Source organism: Brassica rapa, chromosome A03 (genome assembly GCF_000309985.2).
Source record: "Brassica rapa cultivar Chiifu-401-42 chromosome A03, CAAS_Brap_v3.01, whole genome shotgun sequence".
Taxonomy (NCBI): Eukaryota; Viridiplantae; Streptophyta; class Magnoliopsida; order Brassicales; family Brassicaceae; genus Brassica; species Brassica rapa.
In genome coordinates, this window is record NC_024797.2 from 20,490,922 (window position 1) to 20,504,232 (window position 13,311).

Here is a 13,311-nt window from a genome sequence, read left to right on the forward strand (position 1 = left end):
CCAATGTTAGTTTTTCTTAATTTAAATTTATATGTTTATAATTTTTCATTTTTCTTGTCGTAGATGGAGAATTATATTTTTTATTGATGGTTTTTTGTAAGTGAAAGTGACATAAACTTTTTGAAATTTTAAAATAATGTTATATATAGTACGATTAACACATTAAAGAAGAGAAACATATTCAGACACATTTTACACAGGTTTTATATGCATGATTTTAAACATTATATATGTATATATTATAAGTTTGAAACATGTAAATGCTTTCTAAAACTAAATACTTGTTCTGAGTTTACATAACTTATCGAAAATTTTATTTCTTTTTAAATTCAAATCACAGAAAAAATATCAAAAAGTCAGTATAGATGAGTTTTTTGGGCTTTTAAATCAACACTGAAAAGTTACATGAATCAGATAACAACAGTTTTATAAACGACTGGATAAAATTTGACCGAGCCAAAGATTTTCACACAATATGTTCTTTCTTCTTCAAATTGCGAAGAACATATAGGCACAAGAAAAAAATCATAATTTTTGTTTCACTTATATAACATTTTTTCTCCTTTACACATGGAGTTTATTACACTGCTATAAGCAATGGAGAACTCTATTCATATAAGATTCACATCTATGCATTTTGACAAAGAAGAATTTTAGCCATCTTTAGTTTCGGAATGGACCAACTTCAGTTATATACACTATATTTTCTCTATGATTCAAAACTTACAATTTTAATATATGTGCAGATTTCCATGTGAAAAGGCACACACACCATCTATCATTCAACCTATTACTTTTTCCAAAGTAAACACTATAATCCTCGTTTGGTTAACTCCACAAACTAATCTATTTAGATCAGTTTACCAAAAAATATGGATACTAATGTCAGAAAATAATATAAACACTATAAACAATAAATATTGGCACAAGACTATTTGGTTCAAGGAACATATTCCACGTAATGCGTTTATATCATGGCTGGCTTTGCGGAGAAGACTGCCAACCAAGGATCGCTTGAGGCGTTGGGAGTTAAATGTCTTCGGAACGTGCGTCCTTTGTAATCTGGAAATAGAGACTCACCATCATCTCTTCTTTGAGTGCTCTTTCTCTCGCTTGATATGGGAGCCTGTTGCTGCTGAAGTTTGGATTTCTCCTCCGGCTGATCTACACTCTGTTGCAGCCTAGATCAATCAACCTCGCGTCAACGCAGATGCACATGCTACTCCAGTCATCAAGCTCTACTTTCAGTCAGCCATCTACCTATTGTGGAAAGAGCGTAATGCTCGTGTGTTCACAACTGTCTCCTCACCTTCATCAGTCATCCTTGCCTCTCTCGACCGTATGATGTGTGACCGTCTCCTCTCTTACCCGACAAGTTCTTCTTTCTCCTCTTTTCTACTTCTTTTTATATTTCTTGTATAAGATCTCCTTAAGATTTTTTTTTACCTTGAGTTGTTGTTGGTTGTTTTTGTTTAAAAACAACAGTGTAACCTTTCAGAAAATGATAATCTTAATATCTTACAAAAAAAAACAACAAATATTGACTTATTTATGTGAATATATATTTTATTTTAAATCATTATAGTGGACGAAGAAAGCACCATAATTTGTACAACAAATTTTCTTAGATTCACCTCATCATACTCACCATTTTACCATTTTAATTACATAATTTTACATGAGCTTCTCCACCCTTCCCGATTATTTTCTCTTTATTTATAACTACAATATAAAGTTATAAATTATATATATTATAAATTAATAATTTATTTACCCTTGAAGTCTAATGATTAAAAATAGAACATAATTCAATATAGATATATGATTCTATTAATAAATTAGCAGTTACAAATTTGAAATTTCTAGAAATATCAAAAGTTGTATGTTAGTTAATTATTTTCTAAATGACATTTATTTTTAATTCTTTTTGGATGAGAATATTTTGGCTGAGGTGGATAGTCTCAAAAGCCTTGAATTTAGTCCCTTTTATATAGTAGGATAGGACAATGTTAGTGTTTTTTTGCTCTAAAAAAACAATTTTCCCAAAAAAAAAATGTAATGTAATTACGACAGAGAGAGAGAGAAGAGATCTGGCGTAGAAGGAAACAAACCAAAATTTGACATAATAACTCCACCAACAATCCTCCTTCAGATCGAAAACCCTTTAAAAAAAAAGAAAATCAAAAATTCCCTCAATGATGATTCTTCCCAAGCTGCTGTAATCGGCGATTTCGAATGGCAATTAACAAGACAAGGGGATTCAATTGAAGTCGTTGGCCTATTGTGTCAATGGCATCAGCAGCTCAGGTTAAGCCTAGTTCCCGGCGGCAGGAGGTCGCCGAAGCTGGACGCCGTAAGGTATATCAATCATCATTATCATCCCCCTCTTGTTCGATTCTCTCGTCATTGATCATTAAATCTGAACATGATCATTAGAATTACAATGTTTTTTCTTAAAAAGGCTGTGACTTTCTTTCTCACATGTGTTGTGTCTTTATATCTATGGGTGGGTTCAGCTTGAGCAGTTCCGCAAGCAAAAAGCAGCCAAAAAGGCTTCACAAAGTAATACTATTACACAGCAAACTCTCGCAGTTTCAGATGGACATGTTGCATCCCATCAACTTCCCTTCGACCAAACCCAATCCAAGTCCTCCTCATTCTCCGGAGATGTATATAATTTATCGTTTTCGAATGTAGCCCCTAAGGATGGAAGCCAGAGGGATGAGTCAGTGGGGACAGCTGGTTTCTCTAGTAGCTTAGACCTCAAGGGCTCCTCTACAGTGGACAATACGCCTGAAGTTGTACCTTACAAGCAATCGAGTGGAGGTTTTCCCAAAGGCGCATCTCCTTCTTCTGGAAGCACTCTGCTTCCAACCTCGATACAAATGGACGGTTTCTTGCATGGTAGTGAATTAAACCCATCCAGAAAAGGTACGTTTTTTTATCCTATGAGATTGGTGAAGCAATGTAGTGTGTTCCTTAAAGGGAACAACCTAACTGATATTTACGTTTTTTTTTTGTTGGTAGACTCTCTACAACCTACTACCAGGATGGCAGGGTCTACACACGAAGTTGATAAAAACCAACAGGGAACTGGTGAGGTAAGAGGAGGTAGCAGCAGCATTGTGCAGAAGCCAACTTTGTCTAGCAGTTATTTGTTCAGTTCTCCCGAAACATCATCGCGACCGTCTGAATCTTCGGATTACAGCGTAAATATCGCAAGCTCTTCGCCCTTGTACTCGGCTATAAATGAAGCAAGTGTGAAGAGAAATCGTCCATCTTTCCTTGATTCCCTTAATATTTCAAGAGCTCCAGAGACTCTGTATCAACACCCTGAGAAGGAGGCGGATCTGGCTACGCCTAGTGGTTCCCAACTAACTGGCGGTGATGGTTTTGGACTATCTTCACGCCAACATGGGAAAATAGACAGCAATGGACCATCATTTACAAGTGAATCTCCTTATCCATTTGAAAAATCCAGGAGTCCTTTGTTTCCTGTTGCCAATGGAGTAATGCCAGGTTTTACTGATTACTCCATGCCAAAACAAAATGATGATTTTAGTACTCTGGAACAGGTAATATACTTATTTCTTGCACCATCTTTTGTTTTGTATATGTATTGTCGATATGCTACTAAATAGTTTGAAAGTTATGTTTTGATAATGAGCGAGAAAGGGTATGCTTTTCTCATTTAGAATAGTTAAGTGGGAATTGCTCACACGATAGATGAAGCAATTTGTCAAAGATTTGTGATTGATGCCTCTCACTTGTGGTTTATGTTCTTTTTAAATTGTCTTGCATTTTAATTTTATGTTACTTCAGGATCCTTGCTTCACTATTGCTCTTTCTACACCCTTTGACCTACGGTTTCATATTTCCACTTGTAGCATATTGAGGATTTGACACAAGAAAAGTTCTCATTGCAAAGGGATCTTGATGCTTCACGTGCTCTGGCAGCATCCCTAGCATCTGAAAATTCTTCGATGACAGACACTTATAATCAGCAGGTACTTGAAGAGTTATGGCATCCTAGTTTCATAGTGTCCAGCATACGTAGAGAACAAGCTTAACCGTTCCTAGTAGTTGACTTATTATTTACATTACTCATGCTTCATTGTTCGCCTGAATTTTCTGTCTTGTGGTTTGGGATTTATGGGAGATGCAAAGAGTCTTATAGTTCATGATTTGGACGGATGTGAATGAGTCTCTTTTTGAAGTGCCATGCTCTTAAACCATTTTAAAACTATTTAATCATTACTGCACTCACAAGTGAGACAGAGATGGTTGTTAAACAAATAATTTTGAGATTGTTTCTTCAGGATGTCTACTTATTTAGCATTTACTAGGCTTATCTACTACTGAGAGTGAACGATGTCTTATCTACTGTTGACTTGTGTCCACTGATCTTTGTAATAGTCACAAACCTCCATATGAGACAAGGATTCATGTAATGATTGTTCTCGCTTCTGTTTCATCCAGAGAAGTATTGTCAACCAACTAAAAGAGGATATGGAGAAGCTTCAGCAACAGATCCAAGAGCAAATGGTTAGTATCCTATTAACAATCTATACTCAACAAAAAAATTGGTTAGTATCCTGGTAACTACCTATACAAAATGCTAGTTGTCTATGCCCTAACAGTATATTTTAGCAAAAAATGATTTTGCATTTTGCTGCACTTACATGTTATCCAAAATGCTCAATGTTTACTTATGAGACTCGAAATTTGAGTATTCCTGAGTATGATTCTGGATGTGTGCATCCGTATGCCGTGTTCAGTCATCTGCTGTAGCTATTGTCTATATTTTTCCCAAAGCTGTTACTTAATTCAACTCTGTTTCCTTACAGGCGGAACTTGAATCCTTCAGAATTGAGTATGCAAATGCACAGCTCGAATGTAATGCTGCTGATGAGCGTTCCCAAATACTGGCTTCTGAAGTCATCAGTTTGGAAGATAAGGTAATAACTACCACATTAGTTCTTAAGAACGAAATAACATTTTTAACTTATTGCAAATGTGTGGAATGACATTTTTAGTTTAATTTTTGAATTTTAAGCTGTGAAGATGTTTGTTTCCTCTACCCTCAGATGCTCATATTCATCTGTTTAGCGGTTGACTTTATCGTGGAACATATATAGGTTCTCAGACTCAGATCTAGTGAGTTAAAGCTGGAGAGGGAACTGGAGAATGCACAAGCAGAAATGTCATCTTACAAGTATGCTCTTTACTGTATTGTTATTTACCTACCAGTAATTCCTATGGATTTTTTGAGATATATAATTCTCGTCTTAACTATCACCTGTTATAGGAAAAAATTACAGAGCGTAGAGAAAGATCGCCAAGACTTACAATCTACCATTAAAGCTCTTCAGGAAGGTAAGTACACTGCAAAGTAGTGTGATCCTACAAATTCTGTATAAATCTTATACTCTTCATCGTCCTTTTCAGAAAAGAAGGTCCTACAGACTATGGTGCAGAAAGCTTCCTCTGGTGGAAAATCCACTGACCTCGGTAAAAGCTCCACTAGCAGGAAAAACGCATCAACCTCTACCGAAGGTCTCGGTAATGGTCCTCCTATAAAATCACAGATTTATATGCCCATTATTATGGAAATATCTAAACTCACATATCTGCATCTTTGTCCGTCCTTAGAAAAACAATTTCAAGTTTAATGTAGATTCTAGTTGATGGTCTGTGTAGTCTTCTAAACCAGGATACTAGTATGGAGTTTTATATTTTATAATCCTATTTTCCTCTATGGTTTCTTGGTGCAGCCATTTCAGATGCTATGTCAAGGAGCTCCAACCAGGAAACAGATTCTACTGCGCTGCTTGAAAGTGATTCGTCTAATACAGCTATCATTCCTGAAACTGGACAATTAACTCTTGAAGGATTTTCATTGAGTGTCCCAGCTGATCAGATGAGAGTGATTGATAACATTAATACGCTGATTGCTGAGGTAGTATTCATGGATTATTTATGTGAAGTTATCTCAGATTTTTTTTTGTTCTTTAGCTGTGAGAATCAATACTCTTCAAGTGTTACGATGCTGCCATTTCTCAATGTGGATGACAACATGAGAGTTATTTTGCATCTTTGGCTGCAGTTGGCAATTGAAAAAGAGGAACTGGTGCAAGCATTGTCATCTGAGTTATCTCGAAGTGCGCATGTGAAGGTACATTAACATCAACTGAAAAGCATGAACTAGAGCGTGTCTTCTTTATATTAGGCAACTTGTAACAACATGCCTGACTGTGCTTTATATATAGTTTCGTCCTCATAGGCTCAAAATCCCACGCCATTTATATATGTTCGTTTAATGTTTGTGTGTTTATTAGGTACATTGTGTTTCCTAAGGCCTTTATATTTTTCTCATGTTTGGTAACCATAGGAGTTGAATAAAGAGTTATCCAGAAAACTTGAAGTGCAGACGCAGAGGTTAGAGCTACTAACAGCACAGAATATGGCGATAGACAATGTTTCACGTCCAAACCAGCCAGATTCTCATGTAGATCAAGAGAGACCACCGATTGCAGATGAAGGCGATGAGGTACACACACACACACACTCTCTTTCTTCTCTGGAAAAGATGAGGTACACACACATTAATCACTTTCTCTCTTTAGGTGGTGGAAAGGGTTCTAGGATGGATCATGAAGATGTTCCCAGGAGGGCCATCGAAAAGAAGGACGAGCAAGCTCCTCTAATGCACTACTTGCTCAGCCTTGACCCTTTTTTCCATTCTGTACATCCCGGCATAGCCATATACCGCTCGCTATTGCTTCCTTCTCCGTTTTGTTTTGGAAGACTTTTTGGATATTTGATCCAAAATTTTGGGTTTCATTGGATTTGAGTAAAATCAAGAAGACAGCAGAAATGGTATAGTGAGACAGAGACACGTTTATATGAGTGCGTTTTTGTTTGACTTGAATTTTGTAACTGTTTTTATAGTCCAAGGTTAAAGGTGTTCCAGCCAATATGCTAATTACAAAAAAAATTCGGTTTGGTTTTGGATTGCACTGTTTCCAATTTAGATTCAAGATTCGGTTAAGCAAATAGTATAAAACAAGATTAATTGTTTGTCTAATTTCATCCTTTACTGTGCTTTGATTCTATAAAGAGTAGACATGTTGATATACATTCTAGATTTCTAGTCTAATACTCTAGGGAAATGCAAAAATTTAGATCAATGCAATTGAGTCGGTTTGAGAATTGTGTTGGTTCAATGCTTTCTGGTTATTTTCGGTTTGACACTTGTAAACAAGTATGTTAGACGGATGAGAGTGAGAGTTGTTGTAGACGTCATCCGTTTTCCGAGCCATCTCTGTGATTGAGAGAGCTGGTTTGTTTACAAGTGAAAAGTCCAGCTAGAAAGAAAGACAATCATCCATCAAAGCAAAACACCACAAACAATATGCACACTCAAAGCAAAATAAAATTGATGTACCTTCTCCATGAATCATTTATCAATCAAACAGTAACTCATATCAATCAAACAAACAATTGAGAACATGCATGCACCAACTCATATGTTTTAGGCATTCTAAACGCAACAAAAACTACTTGTAATATTATCTTTTAATAGTAAAAGATTGAAATTTGTAGGTCATGCAAAATAATTGAAATTTGTTCAATAAAGGTTAGACCTACGTAATCATGCGATAATTGTAAGAAGAAACTTAAAAAAGATGGAGACATTTCTCAAAGAAAGACAGAAACATGCTCGTAAGCAATACTCCATCCTGTTCATAAAGAATATCACTTACACATTTTTACACATATTAAGAAAATGATTGAAATTTATTTATGTTTTCATTAATTACAATTAGTTAACCAATAGTATTTGAGATAAACAAATTTATTAATAAGATCAATGCATTTTGCAATTAATATTTGACTGAAATTAATTATAAATTGCATTGAAATTGTAGAATGACACTTGTTATGTAACAAAGAAAAAAATGCTAAAGCGACACTTGTTCAAAAACATAGGGAGTACTTGTTATGACCAAATTATAACTGAAAATTACATTGGTCATAAAAAACATATTTTCATCCATCTCTTCATACAAATGGAGATTAATAAACATTAATTATGAAATGATGGATTTAAAACTACCAATACAAATTACTTTTTATATTTGTAAGACTCGTTACCGAATTAATTGAATAATTTTTAAGACAAAAAGAAACTAATTGAATAATTCTAAGACTCATTTATAAATACATCTTTTAATATATAAACCAAAATTAATTATATTAGCATATTACAGAGTAAAACATCATAACTGAAAACGTTATAGCTACGTTTGAGCTATTATAAGTTTTTGTTCATATCCTTGGAAAATACATAATAGTGTTTATAAATGCTTATATTTGATCTAAAAAGTATAATATACTACATTTAAAATGAAACTACCAAAAGATGTCGTGCAAGATTTTGTTAAAGGTTTTCAACTATTCAATTAAAAATTTTGGGAACTGTATATTAGTAAATACAGAGACAAATGATTCTGTCCATAGTAACAATATTCAGGTTCTCATCTATTCAAGTAATAATTTTTAGCATTCTTAGAATTAGTGATTTTGAAAGGTTTTCAAATATTAATTAAGTTTTGTTTTAGACGATGCAAATATAAAGATTATGATAGATTAAAATATATAACACATTATTTTATTTTATTTTTTTGATCAAATATGTAGCACATTATTATTTTTTTTTTTTTTGTCAATATGTAGCACATTATATCCATGCAAAATCCATATATATATCAGGTATATTTTTATTGGAGAGAGTGAAGGCTCTGAATTAGTTATGGATATATAGAATTGTAAAGGTTTATTTGAACCTAAAAAATGCTGTCAAATTCATAAATCTCTATCATTAAAGCTCAAAGTGAGAGAATACTTGTTGTTTGAAGTCATCCTCAAAAAATTCAGATAAAAAAAGATTGTGTGAAATTCTAACAGTTAATTTCAAGTTAAGTTAGACTAATTGTCCTTATGATATTTTCGTATTTTAGTCAAGTTAGACTAGAAAACTAAACAAAGATTTATTTTCCTTTCTTGATTGCATATATATAATTAGGTATGTAGACATGTAAAGATTTTACATTTTTTGCATTTACCAAAAAGCTATGCGTTGATGGATCAAAAAATTAACAAATCGACATATTTTATAAATTGTAAATGTATTTACATATATACTTACAAAATTTGAACTTACATTATATATTAATTTAAAAGTGGAATTACTAGTTCTTTTTAAAAATTAAATTATATATGTAGACATGTAAAGAGTCTTACATCTTTTTGCATTTACCAAAAAATTTATGCGTTGATGGATCAAAAAATTAACAAATAGACCTATTTTCTAAATTGTAAATGTATATACATATATACTTCAAATGTTTGAACTTACATTATATATTAATTTAAATGTGTAATTCCTAGTTGTGTTTTAAAATTAAATTATTTACCAGATAGCAAACTTCTAGATCCATCATAATTAAAATCATATCATGATCCAGTTAATTACATATATAATAAAAACACATATGTACACACACACACACACATATATATATGTATATAAGATTTTAGTCTTTGAATATCAAATATCTTGACTGAATTTTCTTTTGGTTTGATCCAAGGTGTAAATTACTTTCAAACAGTTGGCTCAATGTTCAAATCAATATTTTCTAGGAATCATAACATCATCTTAGACAAACTGTTTGGTATCTTAGAATCTGGTTTAAGGATTCCCAAAAACTTTGGTTTGGGTCGGTAACTAAGACAATCCTTTCTCTACATCCATAGGAGTCTTAAAATAAACAGTTCTGAGATCCTACTATAGTACTACTAAATGAATATGGTGACCACGCCTGGTAGACGAACCTCATACGTACTGTAGCACTGCACTTTTCTATAGAGTTTCGGGATACTAAAGATTTTATGGTGATATTATCTACCAACAAAGTAATCTTTATTTGAAAAACTATACATAAGCAATGCATTCAAGCATCTATACAATGAGAATATACTCTTTCTAAACATATCAATTTTTTTGAAAGATTGTGTTCATAGTAATAATGTTTAGGTTCTTTTTATCGCATGAATGAGTTTTAAAAGAGAAATAAAAAAATATGCTAGATTAAAACACGCAGCAAGTTATATGCATGCAAAATCCATGTATATATTAGGTATAAATCTTACTGGATATAGTAAATTAATATAAGTCACACATTAATTTTGGAGATATGGAATTGTAAATGTTTACTTGAACTTACAAAATGCAAAGTGTTAGATATATATCATCTCAGAATGAGATAATACAGTTTATACAAAGACATCTTTGACAAATGCGAGTGAATAAAAACTGTGAAAATTCTGATGCTTATAATCAAGATTGTGTAGTATACGAAGAACTTTTAAGATGCCTCGATTATTTTTTTACTTCATTTAAATTTTGAAACTCGGTTAGTTATTATTGAAGAAGTAGTATATGTTTGTATTTCCATCATGTTATTAATTGTGCTTACAATCAAGATTGATAAATATGTAATAATGTTATTAATAGTTAAAACAACTCTAAAATGTTTATTTTTGTTAAAATGTTTATTTTGTTAAAATGTTTATTTTGTTAAAATGTTTATTTTGTTAAAATGTTTATTTTGTTAAAATGTTTATTTTGTGAAAATGTTTATTTTCTGCTAAAACTTTTATTTTCTGCTAAAACTTTTATTTTGTTAAAATGTTTATTTTGTTGAAATGCTTATATTGTTAAAATGCTTATTTTGTTAAAATGTTTGTTTTGTATTGATGTACCATATGTTAAAATCTGTGACAGATGAATGTAATAAACCAATATTAGAAATAATATGAGCAAAATAAATTTTATTGTGATTGTATATATTGTTTATTTTTGATAGCATTATTTTATTTGAACTAATAAAAAATTCCAAAACATGTTTAGACCCCCATTTGTAAAAAAACTCAGAAAATATCATTATTTTGATTGGATTATATGATTTTAAATCACATACTAAATAATTTAGTTATATACATTTAAATGTGAAGCTTAGAATTATGATAGGTTACAAATGTATTATTCAACAATAATTGTTTTTAAATAAATCACTACTTTTTGGAAAGACATAAATTTTCACAATGAATAGATATCTCTTTCACCAATTTTGTTAAATAATGTGACAATCAAACAATTAGAACTATAAACATATATAATTGCCATCTTTTATTTATAAAACAATCATTTTATAATTTCTTTTCTGTTTTAAACTTATTTTTCTTTTAATTGTTCTTATATACCAAAACCTAAAATGAGTAATTCATTTTGGTTTACGCTTATGAATGTTGTGGTTTCTTCGTTTGATTTGATGTTAAAAAATCCAAATAAGAAAAATGAGGATCAGATAAATGTTGAAGCATAAATTACCCAAATGGAAAGAGTCAGATTAACCATTCTACACATTTACCTTTTAAAGATTTGTTGATGAATAAGAAATAAGAAACATATATTTGTATTATTTTTTGATACACATGGATTCATAAGAATCTGAAAATACTAATAAAAAATATAATCATGGTTGCATCATACATAGGGCTGTTCAATATGGTAAAACCGAACCGTACCGAACCGAACCGAACCGAAATAGACAATATGGTTTGGTTTTGGTATATACCATATAAACCGAATGGATATAATTCTATAAAAACCGTAGGATTTGGATATGGTTTGGTATATAACCGATTAAACCGAATAAACCGAACAAAACCGATTAAAAGTAGAAACATGTAAATATGTATCTATTTTATAACAATACATGAAAATCTATTTGTTACATAAGTTAAATTTGTATTAATAACTATTACCATAATTTTATAGTAATAAAAAACATTAATTTGTAAAACGTTTGAACTATAACTAAATAACAATACATCGCAATTCATGCATCTTATTTTCTAAGTCTTTTTTTGATCTTTTTGATTTATTTTAGTCTTCAATAAATTAATATGAAGATTATAAATTTGATGGACAATAATTAATGGAAAATTTTCAATTGAAAAAGTATAACTTTAATGAACACTAAATATGGAAGAGTGGAAAAACTTTTCTTTCATGTTTCTATTTTGTTTCATATTTTTATTTTCAAAATTTCAAGCTTTGATTTTAGTTATAGATTTGATTATTTTATTTGATGGTAGAGGTATTTTTACTTTTTTGTTCATTTATTTGAACATGTAATATATTTTTAATAAATGACTGTATTGACAATATGACTCTAAAATTCATATAATATGATCTCAAATAAAATAATTATGTTTTTTGGTATAAAACCGAATAAACCGAAAACTGGTGGTATATAAACCGAACCGAACCGAAGTAAATATGGATTTAGAATGGTAGTTATATTTTACTAACCGAAATACCGAAAACCGAAAAAAACCGAACCGAAACCGAACCGATATCCGGATTGAACACCCCTAATCATACATGATTTTTCAGCGGCGAAGGATCAAATATTCAAATCAATCATTTTACAGTGTAATATTTTTAATATTAAAGATATATTTTGTGTATACATAATAATATATTAACAATCATTGTATTACTTAGTTTTATATTCATCTGATGTTTTGAACGAATTTTAGTAATTAGAATTTATGTTTTTATTGAGGAAAAGTAAAGTTAATTTCCCACCAAAATTCTTGTTGTTCATCGCTGTAGAAGGATTGGTTGAAAACAAGGATGCTGTTTTATTTTTGGGAGAACAAATTAACCTAAAGTTTGCATAGATAAGTCGAGTTCATAATATTAAGGGCAAATCCCATAAATATAACTCTAAGACATTTTCTTTTATATCACAAACTAGGACAAAAGGGGAAATATCACAATAACATCCAATAAACAATTAAAAATCAAAATGATCTTAAAACCTAAATCCTAACTAGACCTACCCCTAAATACTAATCCTAAATTATACTAAAACTTAAATCCAAATTTAAAATATATTTATCGTCTAGTTTATTATTTACATACATTCAATTTTTAATATATATATATAAAAAATAACAAATATGTTTTTCTTGTGTTGATGTTATTATCTTTTATCATAGTTTTGTAATCTACGGACATGGTTTTTTTTATAAGATCTTACATCATCAAACTATTTGAGCAAATGTTTTTCTCGTACCTTTTTACATGTCTCTTTAACACTCTTTCACACATTTTTTTTCTGTTTTTGAGCAAAGCACCTATTTACATGTCTTTTTTTAGTTTTTAAATGTCTC

The 13,311-nt window shown here is 31.1% G+C and overlaps 1 protein-coding gene across 1 annotated transcript; it reads left to right on the plus strand.

Annotated features, from left to right (window-relative positions):
• Positions 1-2,047: 2,047 nt before the first annotated feature.
• Positions 2,048-7,087, plus strand: LOC103860024 (protein BLISTER). The gene is made up of 13 exons (XM_009137635.3): positions 2,048-2,358; positions 2,517-2,931; positions 3,028-3,575; positions 3,888-4,007; positions 4,480-4,545; positions 4,848-4,958; positions 5,139-5,215; positions 5,309-5,376; positions 5,449-5,562; positions 5,775-5,959; positions 6,107-6,175; positions 6,392-6,550; positions 6,627-7,087. Exons 1-13 carry the CDS (start codon positions 2,290-2,292, stop codon positions 6,705-6,707), a joined length of 2,082 nt encoding a protein of 693 aa, XP_009135883.1. The 5' UTR covers positions 2,048-2,289; the 3' UTR covers positions 6,708-7,087.
• Positions 7,088-13,311: the final 6,224 nt, after the last annotated feature.

What these genes read in the sequence shown, in the direction of transcription:
- LOC103860024 (XM_009137635.3), top strand. Translation starts at nt 2,290, where the DNA reads ATGGCATCAGCAGCTCAGGTTAAGCCTAGTTCCCGGCGGCAGGAGGTC. An exon ending in AACAGATCCAAGAGCAAATG is followed by an intron (nt 4,546 to 4,847) that starts GTTAGTATCCTA and finishes GTTTCCTTACAG; the next exon opens with GCGGAACTTGAATCCTTCAG. An exon ending in CTCGAAGTGCGCATGTGAAG is followed by an intron (nt 6,176 to 6,391) that starts GTACATTAACAT and finishes TGGTAACCATAG; the next exon opens with GAGTTGAATAAAGAGTTATC.